General features: G+C 30.8%; 2 protein-coding genes across 2 annotated transcripts; both read right to left on the bottom strand.

Annotated features, from left to right (window-relative positions):
• Nucleotides 1-5,709: 5,709 nt before the first annotated feature.
• On the bottom strand, nucleotides 5,710-7,224 carry LOC110664853 (zinc finger protein ZAT3-like). Its single transcript, XM_021824727.2, has one exon. The coding sequence runs from the start codon at nucleotides 6,798-6,800 to the stop codon at nucleotides 5,838-5,840; it is 963 nt and encodes a 320-aa protein (XP_021680419.2). The 5' UTR covers nucleotides 6,801-7,224; the 3' UTR covers nucleotides 5,710-5,837.
• Nucleotides 7,225-8,308: 1,084 nt separating this feature from the next.
• On the bottom strand, nucleotides 8,309-13,978 carry LOC110664867 (uncharacterized). The gene is made up of 6 exons (XM_058143975.1): nucleotides 13,600-13,978; nucleotides 12,365-12,471; nucleotides 10,220-10,328; nucleotides 9,973-10,134; nucleotides 9,131-9,304; nucleotides 8,309-8,512 (listed from the first exon to the last, which is right to left on the bottom strand). The coding sequence occupies exons 1-6, from the start codon at nucleotides 13,900-13,902 to the stop codon at nucleotides 8,483-8,485; spliced, it is 885 nt and encodes a 294-aa protein (XP_057999958.1). The 5' UTR covers nucleotides 13,903-13,978; the 3' UTR covers nucleotides 8,309-8,482.
• Between the last annotated feature and the right edge of the window lie 6,894 nt (nucleotides 13,979-20,872).

Genomic DNA, 20,872 nt, shown 5'->3' with positions numbered 1-20,872 from the left:
ACCATCAATTGTACCAATATAGTCATATAGAAAGTGTATATACCAATTAGTTAAAATTAGTTTTAAGTTAATATATTTTAAAAATGATTGAGATTAAAAAATTAAAAAAAATTAAAAAAAAAAACTCATTACCTTAAAATGAGGCATATATATTTTATAATTTAAAATCTTTGGGGGTGTCACTGAACTTAGGACCATTGACATCAAACAGACAACATGTAATACATACAGAGTACATGAAATTGATTCACAAACCAACATTAATCATTAGTCTATAAACAAATTATACCTGTTAATTAAGCTAGGAAACAAATATTAGGGCTCTAATACTAATAAAGAAAATCATTAACCCAACATATGGATTCAAATACATAAATCCTAACATATGTTTATGTAACTCCAAGAACTCCACCATATTTATTTCACTAGTCTAGAGTTAATAACATGTTAATAATATGAACTAAACCATAAAGCCACAATCTAGATGTGTAACTTCTTTTGTAGAAATTTAGTGCTCAAAAAATACTTGAAATTGAGAGTATACAGAGAGACAACATAAATCAATGGATTCATATTGACCCACATGAATGAATTAACCATATTTCTTTCAAATTGTTTATTAGAAAGTCAAGGTCAAAATGGCAAATTCATTAATTTTTTTTTTCCGTATTGGAAAAATTTTTAAAAGAAAGAAGTATTAGGATTTAACTTCTAATCTCATATATACTACAAAATATACATTTTGTCACTACGTGATTTGTCCCATGATAAATCAATTAGTTTTATATTAATGCATGACAAGATCTAAAATACAAAAGCCATAAGCATTCTAGATAAAAATATCAAAGGTTTAGTTAAAAGTTCACAATTGAAAGATATTAAAATGGAAAAAAAAATTAAGAGATAATGTTGAGAAGAGACTAATGATCATTGAATAGAATACAATATACATAAAATAAATAAATAAATTTTGATCAACAAATTAGTCTCATATTTAGGGTTGGCAAGAATCAAGTATATTATTAGAGTATTTGATTTGACTGAACCCTATCAGCAGAGATTTGAATATTGAATAATATGTAATCAGATTTAAGATAGATTATATTTAGGAAATAATACTTGTGTCAGGTTTATATTTTATGTGTTAAGTAATCATTATCCAAATTTATTTATATAAATAATTAAATTAAATATAAAAAATATATTCATATATATAATAATATTTATAATTTTTTTATATATTATATTTTAAATAAATAAAAATTTAAATATTTTATAGAATTATTAAACTTTTTATATTTTATTTTAATTATTAATTAAAATATATAAAACTAATGAAACATATTCTAATATTATTCAAGTAATAATAATTTAATTTGAAATAAATTTCAATAATTTAAAATAAATTTTAATAAATTTTAAAATAATTTTAAAAATTAAAAATAATAATTAAATTTAAGTATAGCGATTTTTGCATATATTTTCCTCATTGTCATTCCCACTGTGGTTGTTGAATCTACGGCAATTATATGTGCGCAGCCTAGCTCTTTACTCAAAATTTGTTACGACAATTGCTATATAAGCAAATTCTATTGTGACAGTTAAGTAGAAGGAGGGAACAATTAAGGAGTAAGCTGATTAGTTTGTTACTGCAATTACCATTTGTTACCGTAATTACCATTTGTTAGAGAATAAACTCAATGTATTAGCAAGTATAATATTATATAAATCTTGGATTAGAGATCATCTGATAATAATACAATAATTTACTTTCTTTCTCTATTTCTTTTCTCTCTCTCTCTCTCTCTCTCTCTTTTCTTTCTGTGATCTTCTTCTTCTTCTCGCCTTTGTTCTATTTTCTCTCCCCTTTCCTCTATTTTCTGTTTGGGTTGTGGCTCTGCCACAGTATAAGAGCGTCAAGATGTTGAGGTCTCTGAAGATTCCATCGTAGCTAAGTTGATAAAGCTGGCGAGGAAGACTAAGTAGAATATGGTGGCCGAAAACCCTAGATTGCAAAATCTGGAGGAGCAAATGCAATCGCAGAATCAGAAAATCCAAGATTTGAGTGTGGGGCGACATAGAATGGAAGAAATGATGAGCCATAAAATGGAGGAGATGATGTGTCAAATAATGAAATTGATGAAAGCTTCCCATTATTTATGAAAGTCAGTTTCATGTGCAAGAAATTAGGGTTAATTCTAATGGGATAAGGGCTAATAATAATGAATCAAGGGATATTTTGCCTCTGCCTTGAGGAAGGGAAAATGAGGATTTTGGTAACAGCTCACAAGGGCAAAAGAGTTTGGGTAATTTCTGAGATGAAATTGAAAAGTGGATTTGTCTCAATTTGATGGTAGTAAACCTAGAGGTTGGGCATTTGGCAACAAAGAGGGCGTTACTGTTAAGAATGTTTCAATTAAAGGAAAAAATGGGAAAGTTAATGAAGAAATAAACTGTGAAAAAAGGGACTGGAATCATGGTGACAGTTTATTGGAGTTGAGATACTGCAATCATATAATGCTTAAGGAGAACGCATTTGACATTAGGAGAAGACAGAAGAAGAAAATGCGGTCCTTGTCAATGGAGAAGTCAAACGTTAAAACTGTTTGTGAAAATGCCAAAGTGAATTGCAAAGGTATCATGTTTCTTGATAAGAGAATTCTAAGATGGGTATCTTTTCTAGCTGCGAAAACATGAACAAATATGGGAATGAGAATCACAATTGTGGCTGGACATCTAATGGTTTGTGATTTTAAAGGAGCAATAATTGGAAATTTGGAAAAGAAAGTGAAAGAAATTTAAATCATTGTCAATTAATGGTGCATCTTTTGAAGGTTCACATGTCTTTATGCAAGGGAAGTTTAATCTTTGTCATTTTGCACAGTTTATGCTAGCATTCATAGACAGCTGTAACAAATGGAAGTGACATCTTAAGCAAGTTTTTGGAAGATGCTTTATTACAGGTCCATTTCTTCAACTCATTCTTGAGGACAAGAATGCTTGGAGGGGATTAATGTTGCGACAGTAACTCAGGAAGAAGGAGAAGCTCAAGTCAAAAGTAGGAAGGAATAGTTAAGGAGTCAGTTGATTGGTTTGTTACTGCAGTTACCATTTGTCACTGTAACTTAATGTAGAGAATAAACTCAATATATTAGCAAGTATAAATACAGTACAAATCTTGGATTAGAGATCATCTGATCAATAATACAACAATTTACTCTCTCTCAATTTCTCTTTTCTCTCTCTCTCTTCTTTCTCTAATCTTTTTCTTCTTGCTTTCTTCTCTCCTTTCTTCTATTTTGTCTCCCTTTTCCTCTGTTTTCTGTTTGGGTCATGGCTCTGCCACAACAAATTCCCAAAGCCAAGAGTCACACTAAAAGGAATTTAAGATTGTAATATTACCGTGTTAAATACATAATTTTACAAATACAAATTGATAATCACAAGGAACAAATTAAAGTCATTAATATTATTACTGTGTTTAGCTTTCATTACCGTTCCATTTCACAAGGACTGCATTGGAAATTGATCGAATAGGACCCATTAGCCCAATTGATTCACTTCTGATTGCACATAAAAGAACGTCATCTTGGAGCCTCCTCCTCCCGGAAGCTTCAATGATCATGAGAAATTTCAAATGACAAATCTTATTCCTATTTTTTTTCCTACTATTCGCTCTTTATATATATATATATATAATTAAATTTCAATTTACGACCAAGCAATTCAAAAAAAAAAAAAAAACTTAAATATTACTGTATTAAAATTTATTAATAAATTATTATTCACCTATTTTTATAAACTATATGCGAAATTAAAATAAGAGTCTTTTTATCATGTCAACTGAACCAAAGGGCTTATTAATAAATAGAGATAAATTCAGGTATATAATTTTGAGGTTTTAAAAATATAGGACTGATATATATTTTGCTCAATCTTAAAGAGTATATTGTAAAATACCCTTTCTTTAATTTTTAACAAATAATTTAAGAATTTGAAAGACTCCGTCGTTGGGTAAGCTCATGTGTTGGGTAAGCTCATGTGTAATATTGATACTTTAATATTTTCTTCTGAGAATACTTCAAGTTACGAGGTCATTCTGAGAAATGAGTTAGGTGCTTTTGTTGCTACTCTTTCTGGTTATATTAATGTTGCATTGCAGTCAAGAATTGCTGAAGCTTATAGTTTACTAGAAGCACTTTCATGGCTTATTCAAAACAACATCTCTATGGTAGAAGTTGAAATGGATTGTCAGGAACTTTACCTTGATATGAACTCCTCTAATATGTATCTATCTGAGTTCGGGCTTATAGTTTCTGATTGTAAATTCCTCCTTTCTCAAGGAGTTGATATCACTGTTAATTGAGTCTATAGACATGCTAACTTTGCAGTCCATGGTTTGGCTGAAGCGGCCTTGTTATATGCTAATCGTGTGCATTGAATTGTGCCTCCAAATGCAATTTATTCTTTCATTTTGTCTGATATTGTGCCAAGTTTTTCTACCTAACATTATTGGTCCTAGGAATGGGTGTATGGGGTGGCCTATCGGCCAGGGCTTAGTTTGCATCTTTAATATTAAGTTTTTTTTCTAGATTATTAATAAAAAAATATTATTTAAAAAAAAAACAAATGTGTGAGCTTTTAAACAAAGCTGTTCTGGACTCAGTATTTTAATGTCAAATCATCAAAAGGCAGGAGGGCACCCCATCATTTTTAAAGAATAATTTCCAATGCAAAAGAAATTTTAGACCTTTCTTATGAAAGATGAAATTTCAAAATGTCCAGCATAAAGCTCCGCGTAGAGAAGATGTTAATACTTTTAAGTGCTGGTTGCTGCTTATTAAATGTATGTGTACTCTTACTTCATATAAAAGATAATTAATAAAACAATTTAATATAAATTTATAACGCTATCTCATGAATTTTTCATAAAATAATTTTTTAAATAGTTAATTATAAAAATTTTATTAATTTTAATTAAAAAATAAATTTTTTTATGTAAAAAAATATATAAAAATATATAATATCTTTTAAAAATATATCTAAGAGATAAATTATATGGTAAATTTTGTTAAAAATTATAATAATAGGTTCCGAATTTATTAAATATTATTTATTATATTTTTTAAAAAAATATATTATATTCGCCTGTTATGTAAAGAATTTTTTTTAGTTAATAAAGTTTTTGTAGTTAACTATTTTATAGAAAAAGAATTATTTTACGAAAATCTCATAAAATAAGTTATAAATGTATTCTAAATTTTTTTTTAGCAAAATAATTATACTTTGTATGAAATTGAAAAATCATAAAAGGCTTCAATGTATAATAATTTAATACGTAAATTGCTATATTACAAAATATATTAATACTCATAATATAAAATTGCTAATCTTAAAACAAAAGTTTTTTTTTAATAGCTCATATATACAAATATTTACTAAATTTTTGCCATTTTCATTGTCCTTATCGATCTTATTACAGCTTAGTTGGATGTTTTGGCCCACTGGTTCCAGCTTGGTGGACAAAAATCCCTTCTCTGCCTGCATGGTTAATTATGTACAGAAGCAATAAAACACGATACTTATGTAATCAACATACATGACACGGTATGGCACTTAAATAAATTAATGGATAACCAAATCAATCATCAATAACAAGATTTCAACATAATTTGTAATGTTTTAGCAAATAATCAGTAGTGTTTTTTCCAAGCTTCCTTTATATAACACGCACATGTATGCTTCCCAATTCTGGAGCATTAACAACAATGAATATACGTGTGTGTATATATATATATATACTACCAATACAGGTCAGTTTTCATACAAAAAACCTTTCAAAGCCCCAATCTCAAATCTAGGGCGAGGTAAGAAGCGAATGATTCATCTTCAAGTGGGGCAGGCAAGTTCAGGTCCAACCCAGAAGCTTTTTCCTTGGTTGCAATTCCTTGATTCATTGATGAAGATAAGGCTTCCTCCCCTTTCTCCCAGTGGCACCTCTTGTGCCCGCCTAGTGCCTGCCCACTAGGGAACACCCTCAAGCAGATACTGCATTTGTGCCCTAACACCATCAACATCTTATTATCAGTACTATTATCCTCCGCATTCCCCTTCAGACCACCACCACTACTTCCATTATGATCCCCAACCATGTCACAATTCAATGCAAAACAGCCCTTCACGTTCTTGTGACTTGCCCTGTGACCTCCTAATGCCTGATGGGATCCAAACACCTTCTTGCAACTCGAGCACTCAAAACGACAATTCACATCTTCCTGAAAATGAAAACTACTATGACTAGTACCATCCCCACCGCCATTGCCACCTCCACATTTGGTCTCGGCAAATGTCAATACACCATCACTGTTAGCCAATAACAACAAACACGCAGCCGCCTCATAATCCTCCGAAGTCATTGCAGCTTCCTTTACATAATCCATCTCTCGAATTGGCGAAACGTGTCTGCGATAATTAGGTGGTGGATTAATTCCACGCCATAGACGTTCAGGATGGCACCTCATGTGGCCATAGAGTGCTTTCCATGACCAAAACTTTTTACCGCACTCGCTACAAGGCATTGTGATCTTGGGAGCAGAAGGGTCAGGTTTTTTGCCCTGATATTTTGGCTTGGAGACAACAGTAACGCTACTAGTAGAAGGAACTAAACTGGGTTCAACCTTGATCAACTTGGTACGCTTCTTACGCATTTTCTGATGGTGGTGGAATAGGATCGCAGCAGGGACTGAAGAATATGATGGGAAATTGAATTCCAGAGCAGAATCAGTGTTGTTGTTGGTCATCTTTGCAAAGGAAATTAAAGGATAGAAATTGTTTAAGATCGGAGAGGCTGAAAAAACTGTAAAAATGAGGGACAGATTTGCCTGTATAGTGCGGTTTAGGTAGTTAGTGGACAACGTGAGAAACTGAGAGAAGATTGAATCGAATAGAAGCGGTTTTCTCTCTCAGGCAATGATATGATACGGTGCCTTCTAGGGTATAATGCCTCTTTAAGGACTGCCGTCGGGATGTCCTGGGTTTAAATCTGAGACGTTGATTAAAAAAATAAATATGTAAATAAATTATAAGACGTTGGATTTGCTCTTTCCTCATATGCTTGAATTTTTGCAAGATTTTGGTTGCAGTTTTGCTATTTTACTAGATATTTGATGAATTTCTGCATCGTTCCTCTCCTTGTTAATTGACTCTGTTAAATTCGATTTTCTTTTTTTTTTTTTTCCTTAAACAGTTTTCTCTTTTGCGTTTTTCTAATCTAGATTACATTTTTTTGTTCTCGATTAGGAAATTTTCTTTTGAAAAGTAAATAATGCTCTTCTAGTTAAGTGGTTAAGTTCATATTAGATTGGCTGGTCGTTGTTTGTTCTTACAAAAAAATGTGATAACTGTTGGAATATTGCCATTGTTTATAATTGATGTTCTCATTCCAGAATTCTAAAAATTCTGACTACACGAAACTTCCATTGTATGTTCTGCAGAGGCAAAAATAAAAGCTCATCCATGGCAAGCAAAATTGCAGTTTGCATATAGAAATGCCATTCTTCACAGCAGAAACTCAATACTTCAGTGTCCTAGAAGATTTCTGTACCACTGATAATTCCAATTTAAACATAATTTGATCATAGAGTAGCAAGGTTCTTCAAGTCCTTTCCTAATATAAATACACATGAACAAGAATTTTGTTGTGTTCTTGGATTTGCTATCATGATGATAAGTCAGTATTTTTCTTTTATTGTTTTAAATGTAAAAAACATGCATAGTTATTCAATCATTATGGTCAATTCAAGCTGAAACAACGTTTTGATGGCACACAATTCCTAAACTAGCATGCTTTTGTGTTATTTTTATCAATATTTATGGCATTTCCCCAGAGGATCATCCTAGCAAGTATTAGTCTATTAGGACGTTTCCGATTTCAATCTTGTTGGAGTAGTAATATCTAGGGATATTTTATGCGAAGAGGGAGATTGTGATCCTTCTCATGATAGCCAAATTATAAAATACACCTAAAGCATGTGGAACCCACTTTCACAATTTATGGAAGGCTCACATTTATGTAATCGCAAAGAGCACTAAATTTATTACTCAGGTGCATTTAATAATTTTTTCCCTTATCATAACCATAAAATTCATCGTATCATCTCCGCATTTGCAGCATGTGCTTTGGGTCCACGATAAACTGCGAGAATTTCCCTGTGCAGCATGATCAACCAGAAGAAACATGCAAAGGTAACCAGCGGAAAAGGGGAAGGAATTTAAAAGAGAGAACACAACCATTGGGCAAAGAGAAGGCTAGCTAGATCATTCCTCACGACCTTTATTCTATCTTTTTTGTTCTCACACTAGTCATGGCCTCGGCTCTCCCCTCTACAAGATAAAGCCAGACCAGTATCCACAACCTCTTCCTAAGAGCTACAGTACACCTGTACATATTAAAACATCCAACATGCTGCAAAAGAAAACGCCCTCAAACCTTCACCCCTATCATCTGTGCAACCTGCATCAGCAACAATCAAAGAGGCATACACACTTTTGTAAGTATATGCAACAAACATGATGATGAATTGATGAATGTATTGATGAGAGATGATGTGAAGATTATGCAACAAATGAGACAGAGCGATAGAGAGAGTGTATTCCACATTTGATGCAACGCAAATTCATCCATAATTGACTAGTTGCAGACAGTACTAGCAACAACATAAAACTGAGATCCTAGAAAGGGAGTTTCTACTGTAACTTTGTTTTTTATAAAAGGAATTCCACTTTGTTAACAACTATCATTAAATAAATTGATAAAATCTAATCTACTGGTGAAAACGACAAAGTAGAGACAAAGTTAAGAGGACTCCAAAAAGAAAAAGGGATTCTAATCCTCTTAAAAGATGTAATAGTTACACTGATAAAACATGAAACTCAGAAAAGTTGATCTCCAATTTGCACATTATTTACCATATTCTTAAACTTCAAATTATGTTCTGAGTTTCTGACCCACATTCAATTGTAAGATTTCCAGACTGCAAAGGGGAAATGATTCTCTTCTCCCAAAATGTTTGATACTGTCCCTTCCTCGTTTTCAATCTTGACTCGTTATTACTGAATATTGAATGCTTACCTCCTTAAAGGAGTGGACATCACTTCCCCAGAGCCAAGCATCACAGCCTGCATCTCTTGCACCCCATATATCATTCCTACGATCATCACCTACATGCACAGCATCCTCAGGTTTTACTCCCAATATCTCACAGGCTTTTAGAAATATTGTTGGATTTGGCTTCTCTGCAGCAACCTGCTCAGAGAGAAAACAGAAAATTATCAATAGTTAAATTCATCAAGAAAGCAGAAGAATTTCTGCCAACTAAAATAGCTTTTGGTACAATAGAAAAGCACTACAGCTTGAATCTAGGATCTCTACCCACAGCCCGGATCCCCCTTACAATCTGAGCTAGACCCTAACTCATTGCCATAATAACTAAATGCAAGGCCATTTCTTTTTGTCCTAGTTGGCTTTTTTGTAGAAAAGTACTTGAAATATTATCAGAATGTCACTAAGTGCTATGCAATTTACATACATAACCATCTGAAGAATAGGCTGCCAAAAGGACTTTGATTTTAACTTCTTTCAACTTTCAACAACTCATCTCACTTTTTTTTCCTCTATTTAAAACTGATATCATCAATCTGTACTGATGAATCATGCAGATCATGTAGAGAGAATCCGCGCAAATTAAGCCAATCCACAAAAAAGATAAGGATAGACCTAATTTCTTTGTTTCTAGTAGCCTAAAGAAGCAATAGAATTTAACACTAATGAGAAACTTACAAATGGGAATGCAATAGTGTCAAGTACAACATACAAGTTTACAAAACATAAAGGGCATAATTGTCACGCATATATTCTCCATTTAAAGAACTCCAAAAATAGAGGAAGGGGGTAAGAGAAGAACTATTTCTTACTTCAGCTGAAACTGCCACAGCATCAAACCAATGATCACAATTTAAAGCCTGCAAAAGAGGTCTAAGTCGAGTGTCAAAATTAGACACAACAGCCAACTTTACACCTGCCTTTCTAATAGCCTTGAATACTTTCTCAGCATCAGGATCACAGAGGTGCCAAGCCTTGAGATAAAAACAATAAGCAAAAAGTTACAGCTGGCAATTTGAATAGTGAAAAATATATATGATCCCAATTAGTCAAGCCTACCTTTTCAGTGGTATAGTAGTTATAAAGTTCTTCAAAGTACTGAGAATCTGAGCAACCAGTAGAAGAACTGACTATGAATTGCCAGAAAGGTCTTCCATCATTTACATATCTGCAATATTTATTAAAAAAATTTTTTAAAAAAAAAAGGATCAAGCTATTGAGAACTGAGAATTAAAAACAAAAGGCATTTGAACAATCTTTAGAACAATAGCAAGTATGGGACAAATGCCATGTAATATAAAAGTTTACTAAGTGGGAAGAAATTATAGTTATTACTACACAGATTACAGATATGAGCATTGCATACACAGTTAATCTTTTCCATTTGTCCATTTCCAATTATTACTTTTCATTTTCTTTTCCCAAGTTACATTCCATGGAATATATACAGATATGAGCTTTGCTTATACAGTTAATCTCTTGCACTTTTCCTCCTATTCAATTCCCCTGAGCTTTTTCAGATTGAAAATAAACATGACGATTCATTGTTTAAAACAGTTATCTTTCTTTTCTCCAATAACCATGTCTAATCTTCTCAAATACTTAGAAAACCAAACATATTAAATGCTACAGATAAGGGCATCATTAAGCGTCTGAAGCAGGAAATAGAGCCTTCTTCTTAAATCTTTTTCCTCTTCCTCGCCAAACTATTTGAAAGAGAAATCAAAACAGTACAAAAGGTTGTTAGCCTCAACTAGTCAACCAAATACAAATGTTGGTTAGCCCTGTGCGAGACCCACAAGAACTGCTAGACAATCCTAGAAGAGGTATGAATGGCGTTTGACTTTGGCCCACAATAACTAAGGGATCGCAATTGACATTAGGATGAAAGAGTCTCCCATCAACATTAATGAACCAATCAATGACATTTCAATGAAAAAAAAATACACACACCAAACTCCCATAACACAACTAGGCCTCAAAATTCAATCTCAGTTCAGTTTGATATGTGATATATGGATTCTTTTCCTCCACTCTAATCAGTTTATTGCTAAATTTATTAAAATGTTGAATGCTGCGAAATCAGTTTTTTGCCAGTTCCCTACTTCCTGCCATAATACATGCATTCGTGTGGCCTACTCAACATTCTCATGATTAAAGTCACAACCAAGTCAAGACGCATTTATGTATGTAAGCGTTTGTGCAGCCCACACACTCATACCTAATGACAGCAACAGTTCATGAGACGTTTACTAGCCAAGCCAATTGAACCAGTGAAGCCATGGTACAGCTATTGTAGCTCCCTTCAGAAGAATCTATAAGCATGGTCCCTAATTTTGATGCACTGTTCAGCATATAATGTTTCCTTAATAGATATTAGGGACATTAGCAATAAGAATCAAATGATCAGTTCAGTTTTGTGATATTCTCTTTTCAATTTTTATCTCAAAGTAACTTTCACCTTTGAAATGTATTTAAATTTGTTGGAATAAATTTTTCGGTTCTTCAACTTGAAAATTGATAATTGAACTTAAAAGCCCAGTTTCATGCCCACTACTCAAATGCGACAGAATTTTTTTGCAAGAATATAACTCTATATTTTGTGAATAATCTTGTTTTCAAGATTCCCCAATCAAGCTCTCAAATGCATGTATGCCATTGACAGGAAAAAAATCCATGATGATACTTGACAAATCAAGTATCACTTATTTCTTGAGAGGCATGAACTTTTCTGAAGAACTAAAACAGTGATTGTTTCTTCGATCATTGGTTTCTCTATTCAATTATAGAATTGAGAAAGTGGGATCAAGGTCGCTTTGGGTTAAAATTTTGGAAAAATAGTGGAATGTCGGACAAAATAACAAAACACAAAGTCAAACCACGTGTTATCAAAACTAACAAAGAAATGCAATGCAGACTCAAAACCAAACAATAAAATGATCAAAACACATAATTTAATTAAAAACAATAACTTATGAATCACTTTACTAATTTATTATTGTTTTAATGCTTTGCCTTTTTGCTCTAACCGAAAAAAAAAGGTATGAAGAAGTTCAGGTAATGGGTACAACAAGCAGTTAGACAAGGAAATAATAATAAAAAAAAAAAAGTTAATTTTAAAGAAAAAATCATTAATAATTTCCATAGAAATTATAAAAAAATATAAATATATTAAAAAAATGAAAGAAAGAGAAAGGAACTGACCTGAGCCGAGATCTACCCCAAGGCTGCTCATAAGCCCTTCTATATCTGTACAGTATCTCATCCTCCGAGTACTCCACTCCATACTTCTCTCCTATCTTTCTATATATCTATAATAACAAAACAATATAACATCAATATATATATATATATATATATATATATATATATATATATATATATATATATATATATCTGTTAAATACAACTAATATTATTAATCCAGAAGAGGAAGGGGAAGGAAGAATAAGTCATTCACCTAATATAGGATAAATTACCTAAGAAAAATTTATGAACTGTAAATATTTCCAGGGTCTGATAAATAGAACCCAGATTTTACACAAGAAAACAAGAAAAGAGCCGATTACAGAGATAAAGTAGAGCCAATCTATACACACAAGCAATCAGTTCTCTTCTCTGTTGTAAAAATAGAAAAAGATTAAAATGAGTAAATAAATAAATGAAACTACAAAAGCTGTCAAAAGACCACCCAAAATCAGTAGAGAAATATTAGTGGAATAAAATAAATTGACTGACCTCCCTCCACCCAAAAAAAAAAATTAAAAAATGCCAATCTATTAGCTGAGCCATATGTTGGATTAATTGATTTAAAATAAAGTAATGTCAGAGTTTGTTTTTAATGTTAATAGTTGAGCAGATTTTGCAGGAATTTTTGTTTTAGTGGCTGATCTTTTGGAGAGTTAGTTTCCTCTTATCTATAAGCCTTCTCCTCTTGAACACATGACAATACACACATGTTAAAAAAGCAGAAAAATAACAGGGCTGCCATATTTTTTTTACTTAGATACAGATACATCAACACCCAAAATAAGCATCTTTACACAAGAGCTGGATTGAAGTACCTTGAAGGAGGAACGTGGATAACTTAATTACCCGGCGCAGACCGTCAAGAAATCAACATGCTTCAATCCACAATCTCACAGGCTACTATAAACTTTTTTCTAATTAGATGTTGTTTTTATTATTATTATTATTATTGTTGATGTTGTTGTTGTTGATTTTGCATGACTTATTAGTTGGAAAATAGCTCTCCTTTTAGTGTTTTCCTCTAATACCATATACACAGAGACATTAAAAGAAAATTTTCAAAACCTCTGAACAGAAAATAATCTTTCAAAAACTCCAAAATTATATGCACAGAACACAAATATCCCAGACCCAGAAAGAAAATACACGTAAACATACGTACATGATATTATGCAAGTAAGAATGTGTACCTGGGCCATGGGCTGCGAAGGAACAACAAGTGTACCAACAGCATCAACAAGCAAAGCCTTATGAGTAATTTCACCATACAAAGACCTCCTATAATCCTCATAATCTTTCACTCCCATTATCTGCAACCCAACTCCTCTCGCCCCAACGACATCCGGATCCGCAGCAGCAGCGGACGACGAATGCAGGGCGAATCCAGAAGAGCGAGTTCCGGATTTTGCGGAAATCAGGATTTTGTTACTTTTATTATTAACAAGAGAAGAAAGAAGACTTGTTAGTTTTGTTCTTGTCGCCATTATTGCCATTTTGGTTGCTACATTTGGCAAATCCTCTGCGATTCTTGGATGGAAGTCTTGGCCTGTGATGAGAGTGGCAAAGAGACCTGAAGAACATAAAAATGGAAGGGCCTACATGTCCGAGTTCGAACCTGCTCGAAACCACCGGTTTTGGTTCACTGAAGGTGTGAATCTAAATCAGCCCGTAAAACTCCCAAGATTCGGGTTCTGGTTTCTGTTCTAATACATGTTTTGATTTCGGTTTAATTTAATTTAATTTGATTTTTTATTAAATTTAATAGTTCAATTTTAGCTTAAAATTAAATTTTAAAATGACAAAATTCAATTTTAGCTTAAAATTAAATTGATCAGTTTTGATGCAATTTTGATTCAATTTAATCATGATTCAAATCAACCACAAACATAATTTATTTTGATTCGGTTTCCGGTTATAATCCGGCCACGGCCCGGTCTATCCGAGTGTGTCTTGAACTCTTGGTACTGTAATGTCCTCTACAAATTCACTATATTACATTTTTACCCTTCCGGCTCTCTCCCTCCTCTCGTGTCTTTTTTTCATATCTTCTTGGAACTATAATTCCAGTGATTAGGACAAGATGATCAGATTAATAAATGAAGGTAAATTTTTTTTTTTTTTTTTAAGAAAAAAGCTCCGTCTATGGTAAAGTAAAATTAACATTTGGGTCCTTATTCTTTCCAAAAAAAAACTAAATGATCATCAACTTGTTCATTTTATTGCATTTTAGTCCTAAGTTTTATTTTGAACAATATTTTAATTCTTGATTTATGAATGCAATAGTTTTAATTTTTATAGGAATTAAATTAGCTTTTTAGTTAAAGAGTGAATGGTTAATTAGAAGTTATTTCATTTAAAAAGAAATAAGAATAAATAAAATATAATGCAAAAATTAGATATTTATTTTTCAATATTTAGTATTGTTAAACTATTTTTAAAAAATGATGTTGTAAATACTAATTTTACCTAATTTCAAGGGGTTTTTATAATTTACTCTAATAAATAACATCTCATCTATTATTACATTTCCAATTTTAGAAGGATAATCATATTAGATAAATTCAATTTAATTTATTGATTTGTACTTTATTTTAGATTTTTTTTTATTTAAATTAGAGTATGTGTAATATTATTATTGAAATTTTTATTGAAAAAATTATTTTTTTTAAATATATTAATTAGAGAATATTAAAAAATAATTTAAAATTAAATTTAATAAATTTTAATCATAAAAATATTAAAATAATAAAATTATTTTTTTAAAATTATTTTTTTAATAACATCTAAAATAATATTTTTATTTAAAAAAATAATTTTAAACTTTTAAACGTAATACCAAATAAATACTTAATTTTAAAATTATTTTAAATTTATTTAATTTTAATTTTAAATTTAATAATAATTAATTAATTAAAAAATATTTAATTCAATTCCTTAAGCTTGGAAAGGAAAAAATAATCAAATAAGTCAAATTTTATAAAATTAAAAATTAAATTAAAATAAATCAAGTTCATCCGTTTTTTCAATTTCAACTGAATTTTATCGTTCACAAACACATAATGGAGACTAATTGAAAATTGGCAATTCTGTAATTAAACAGAATTCTTTGCCTGCATTATTGGTGGTCCTTGTACGTATATCTCATCTCGGAGCTGTGATAAGAAGCAACAACGTGGCACAGGATAAAGATCGTTACAACTCGTCATCGAATTCCCTGATCCCCATCAACAGTTTATCATCTGCGTGGGGCCCAACTTTATGTCCTCCATTTAAGCGGTTCCACTATGTCGTCAATCATCGCGGATCGGGCCCACGCGACCACATCAGCTTTACTTTGAAGATATATTTTTCAAATTCGAACCCTAATTTTGTGACTTATTTATTGATATTTTATTTTTAATTATTTTTTTTAATTGTTATATTAAATTTTTATTATTAATAGTATAAAAAATGGTCAAAATTTTTTTTCAATAAATAAAATTTATAAAACCTGTGAAAATAGAAATACCCTTTTCCTTTAATCCTATAATAATATTACAATAAAATATTTTTAATATTTTTAAATTATAATTACTTATTTTCTACTATTAAATAAATCATATACTTAAATATAAAAGTTTATAAATAAAATGTTTGCTGCGCAAAAAAATTTAGAATATGTCTAATATTATTATTCGATTTTTAAAAAAAAATTGAAATTCTGAAAATCTGTACACCTAATAAATGAGATTTAAATTTAATAATACACCTTTGATAGAAAAAGTCGTAAAACTCAACAAATGTATATTTAAAAAATAAAATTTAACTATGTTTAATGTTGTTATTGTATATCATTCACGTCTAGAAGAAGGTGATGATATTAACAAAATTTTTTTATGTTAATAAAATAATTGGTTACTGATTATCTTAGGACAAAAAGTCAAAGAGAAATGCGCTGTAATGGGTATGTGTGCTTTTTATTATAAATAATGAAAGTATGAAGGCCTGTCTCATCAGATTCATGGACAATAGAGCTCATATAGCATAATGAATCGTTCCATTCTATTTGAAGAAACTTAGATTTTTTATTATTACTTAAAAATTTATTAAAATAATTTTTTTTAATAATATTATCTAAATAAAAGTTATGATATATATCTTTCTTGATTTGTTGATTAGACTTGATTTGTTGATTAGATTTGATATATATCAGTAAACTAAAAGATTTTAAATTCTTCTTATTAGCTTAAAATTTAAAACACTCTTTAAGTCTTATACAACAATTTAAAAAATATTTTTTTCTTGATGAAGCTCCGCAAAATTTTCATGAATATACTGATTTTCATGCAAAATCTTGTTCATTCAGCACCACTATAGAAGAATCAAAGTTTACCCAATGAAATTAGTTTCCTTTTTGGAAAAAAAACATCATAAGACATTGAAGTCATTTTTTGTATTATTGTTTATGTATCATTCCAACCCCTCATACATTTATGGAAGCACCTTTTCTGTGTAAAAAATAAATATATTTATGAAAGTTAAGTCAAAAGCTACTAAGGATATATAAATATATAGTGTTGCAAGTACTCGTAATTTAATTTATTATGTATAATTTAAAAAAATTTATACTAATTAACTAATAAATTTTAGAAGTAATAAAATTTTTTTATAAAAGCAAGTAAAATAATATAATAAAACTAAAAAAACTAAACGATATATATATATATATATATGAATGAATGAAGATATGATATATAAAAGTTATTATTTTAATGACAATAATTTTTTGAAAATAGACATACTTATTTAATAGATTTTATAACATAATTTATTTTTAATATATACATATTTTTGTGAAAATCTATGATTTAATATAGGTTATAGTTTCTTAAAGCAAATTTTATGTTTTCATACCATATTTATAGTATTTTATTTAAAATATTTAATTAAATAAATTAATGTATGTTATTCATTTTATTTCATTATTACTTTCTTGAACTAACTCTAATTAGAGTAAAATATAGTTATAGTAATATATCACAAAAGAATAAAAGAAAAAACTTTTTTGAAGATAAAAATTATTATTTTAATGTTATAAAACTAAAATTATTTTCCTTTATTTATGTCATAATTATTAAATTAGAATTAATATTTTATAGTAAACTAAAATTATTTTCCTTTATTTACTGTTGTAGCTATTAAATTAGGATAAATATTTTATAGTAAACCTATTATTATGACAACTTTTCAAAATAGATATATTTTTATATTACATTTTAGAACATAATTATTTTTAATAAATACATATTGTTTGACAGATTTTCAGCAAAATTGATTTAGAGTTTTATATAAACTTGTCACTTAATGCAGATTATAGTCATTTTAAGCAAATTTCAATTTTACAGATTATTTGAACATTATATCAAGACCAGTATAAAAATATTAATAATAATTCAATGAAAAAAACTATAACTAAGATTCAAATACCTTTATATAAAAATAATTTATCCATGAAGCTTGTTTATGCTCACATATACAAGAATCTTTCTCTTTTTTGTTATATAATATTAGTGACTCCTTACAAATATATTAATTGAGAGATTTTTTTATATAATTAGAATTTATTATTATAAAAATTATTTACAGTTTTAGGATCTAGGAGTCTTAGCATAAAAATTTTAGAGTTAAAATTAAAATTGAGATTTATAATTTATTAATTTTAAAACATATATAATTAATATTTTATTGATTAAAATTTAATATTATAAGTTTGTAAATATTTAGAAAAATTAAAAAATAAATTAGTGAAAGTACGATTTGGTATTAAGAGTTTATTAGTTTTGTTATAATAAATTAAATAAATTTTAATAAATTAATAATACTTATAGGATTAATTAAGATTATAAAATTATCCAATTTTAAAATTAGAAATTATAATAAGATTTTTTTTAATAAGTAGAATTACTATCCAAATAAAACTATAATTATAATAATATTATAATTGAATTTTTTATGAATTTTAGTTTGATGCGCAAACTTTGTTGCTAAAAGTCATTAGCAAGCTATGGATTATCATCGCTAAAAGTTATTAGCGACGGGTCGCAAGGTGTTTTGCGGTCGCCTGGACGAACACTCACCGAAGTGGGAAAGAGTGAGGAGTCGCCACTTTAATTTTGAGGAAAATTAAAGAAAACCATTTGTGAAAATAAATTAAAATGAAACCACTTCAAAAACAGAGATTCTAGGTTCGGGGTCCGTAAACGGGTGGGGAAGGTGTTAGGCACCCCACCTTGTCCCTCAATGAGGGTGAGCACATTTAACTTTAAGCTCTTTATAAATTAAAATCGATAGTTAGGAGGTTCGAACGGAGATGTTAATCCTTTTCATAAAAGGGAATATTTGATTTTTCACTAATTCGGTTTACCCAGATACATAAGTAAATGGGACGACCTTAGTGAATTGATGTTGTGTCGCGGTTTTTGTTTATGGGATTATTTTGCGTGTTTATTAAAATTTGATTTTGAGAATCGGATAAGAACTCTCCTCCGATCTCTGTTTGCTTGGTTTGATTTGAGAATCAGATAAGAACTCTCATCTGATCTCTTTTTTAATATTTAAAATTTGGATTGAGAATCGGATAAGAACTCTCCTCCGATCTCTTTTTAATATTTAAAATTTGAATTGAGAATCGGATAAGAACTCTCCTCCGATCTCTTTGAATGATTATTAAAAATCTTGATTGAAGACCAGATAAGAACTCTCCTCCGATCTCTTATTTGGTTTGGATGAGGATCAGGTAAGAACTCTCCCCCGACCTCTTGAAATTTAATTACGATCGTATCGCGCAAGGACCTTAGGCTAAGGGTTCTGGCATCCGAAGACACTGGGGACCCGGATTAGGCTTCTTTTAACTCATTGGTACCCTATGACTATATAGGAGATGCCGGACTGAACTTTTACTGATCTCCTATGTGATCGGCTTACCAGTACCTTTTCGACAGGCAACATTTGCTCTATTTCATTTGCTATTCCGAAATTCAATTTTACTCCGATCTCCCCCACCTTTACCCAGTCATCTTCCTGAGCTAGTCTAGTGGTTCGACTTCATAACTCTCCGATTTATTATCCGAACGTTTATTTAAAAAAAAAAACTCTTATGTTAAGACACTACTACCAACATTTGATCAAACTACCTGTACGTTACCCGTAAACAGAACACCTACATTAGGAGATAATAAAAGACCAAGAACAAATAAATAACATGAACTGATATCAAAGATAAACTCGAGAATAACCACCCACGTGGGACCTTCTAACATAAAACAAACTTTAACGAAAATTACGAGCGTAAAAAGAAAATAAAGACGAACACTGGATAAGGCAACGGTTCAAACACTCACCTGCAGGAAGTTGAACGTATTGAACTAACTATGGAGTCACGAATGTTGCAGAGTTTCAGGCTAATAGTCTGGGGACTAATGTTTGCCTTGAAATGACGAATGCCTAGTTAGCATATAATCGAACCGGAATGATAATGAATGAGATTGAACTCAGAAAATAAAAGTGGATATAAAGGTGGTGAAAACAGAACTGAAACTTAAGAAAGGGTATCACAGAGCAATGAACAAACTGAAAATCAAGAGTTCCAGTGTCCAACACTTCTTCAAAGAAAATACTTTAGAAAACTGGTTTCTAAAGTCTTTCTAGCTTAAAAATAGCAGAGTAGCAAAACTGAATTAATTTTCAGAGTCTTTCCACTATAATCACCACCCTTTTTCTTTGTCCTCCTCTATCAACAGTTTTCATGCAAGTATTTATAGGGAACGTGTGCTCCCAATGAAGGGTCAGGATTCCCCTTGAAGGAGATGGAAGGTTTGGATCTTAAAGGACATAATCTGATGTTTGAGAATCAAAGAGAATCAAAATGAACGGCTGAGATCCTTTTCAGAATAATTGTCCTTTCTCTCTTCTAATCTGACGGCCCAAAATTTTCTTGTCAAGGGCGATCCGAGGGCTGGGAATAAAAGGCGCCGATCTTGTCGTCTTCTTCTTTGATCCAAGGGCTTCAGACTTGTCCTTACAAGTAAGATCAACGGTAGAGATTGAGATGTACAGGACTGTCATGACATACTCTGGCACCTGTCAGCAATGTGGGCGATTCTGCAAATGAGGCGTGCGGAGGAGATCTGATCTCTTCTGCAACGCTTTAACTACCTCGGCTCTGATTATGACAACAGTCATGGTAAGTTGTCTTATTCTCTTTGCATTCCGATCTCCCCTCCCTTCCGATCCTTCCAATATGCTCTTTTTCCGAACTCTCATGCCGGGCCGCTCTCCCGATCTCTCTCATTCCACAGTCTTTTCCTTTGTCCGGGTCGGTTTAGTCAAGGCATTTATTCTTTCAATTTTCGAGGCGTCCGCTTCGTTTTCTGCTAGCCATAAATGCTCAGGCCTTCTCTATATATATACCCTTGTCAGAAAATC

The sequence above is a fragment of the Hevea brasiliensis genome, chromosome 3, assembly GCF_030052815.1.
Source record: "Hevea brasiliensis isolate MT/VB/25A 57/8 chromosome 3, ASM3005281v1, whole genome shotgun sequence".
Lineage (NCBI taxonomy): Eukaryota > Viridiplantae > Streptophyta > Magnoliopsida > Malpighiales > Euphorbiaceae > Hevea > Hevea brasiliensis.
The sequence above is the reverse complement of the archived record's forward strand: the minus strand, read 5'-3'. Positions and strand labels throughout refer to the sequence as shown.

Excerpts from the sequence above, each read along its gene's own strand:
- LOC110664853 (XM_021824727.2), bottom strand. The coding sequence starts at position 6,800 with ATGACCAACAACAACACTGATTCTGCTCTGGAATTCAATTTCCCATCA.
- LOC110664867 (XM_058143975.1), bottom strand. The coding sequence starts at position 13,902 with ATGGCAATAATGGCGACAAGAACAAAACTAACAAGTCTTCTTTCTTCT. Across the intron at positions 10,329-12,364 it reads TGGGGTAGATCTCGGCTCAG|ATATGTAAATGATGGAAGAC; the intron begins GTCAGTTCCTTT and ends TAAATATTGCAG. Across the intron at positions 9,305-9,972 it reads CTGTGGCAGTTTCAGCTGAA|GTTGCTGCAGAGAAGCCAAA; the intron begins GTAAGAAATAGT and ends CTCTCTGAGCAG.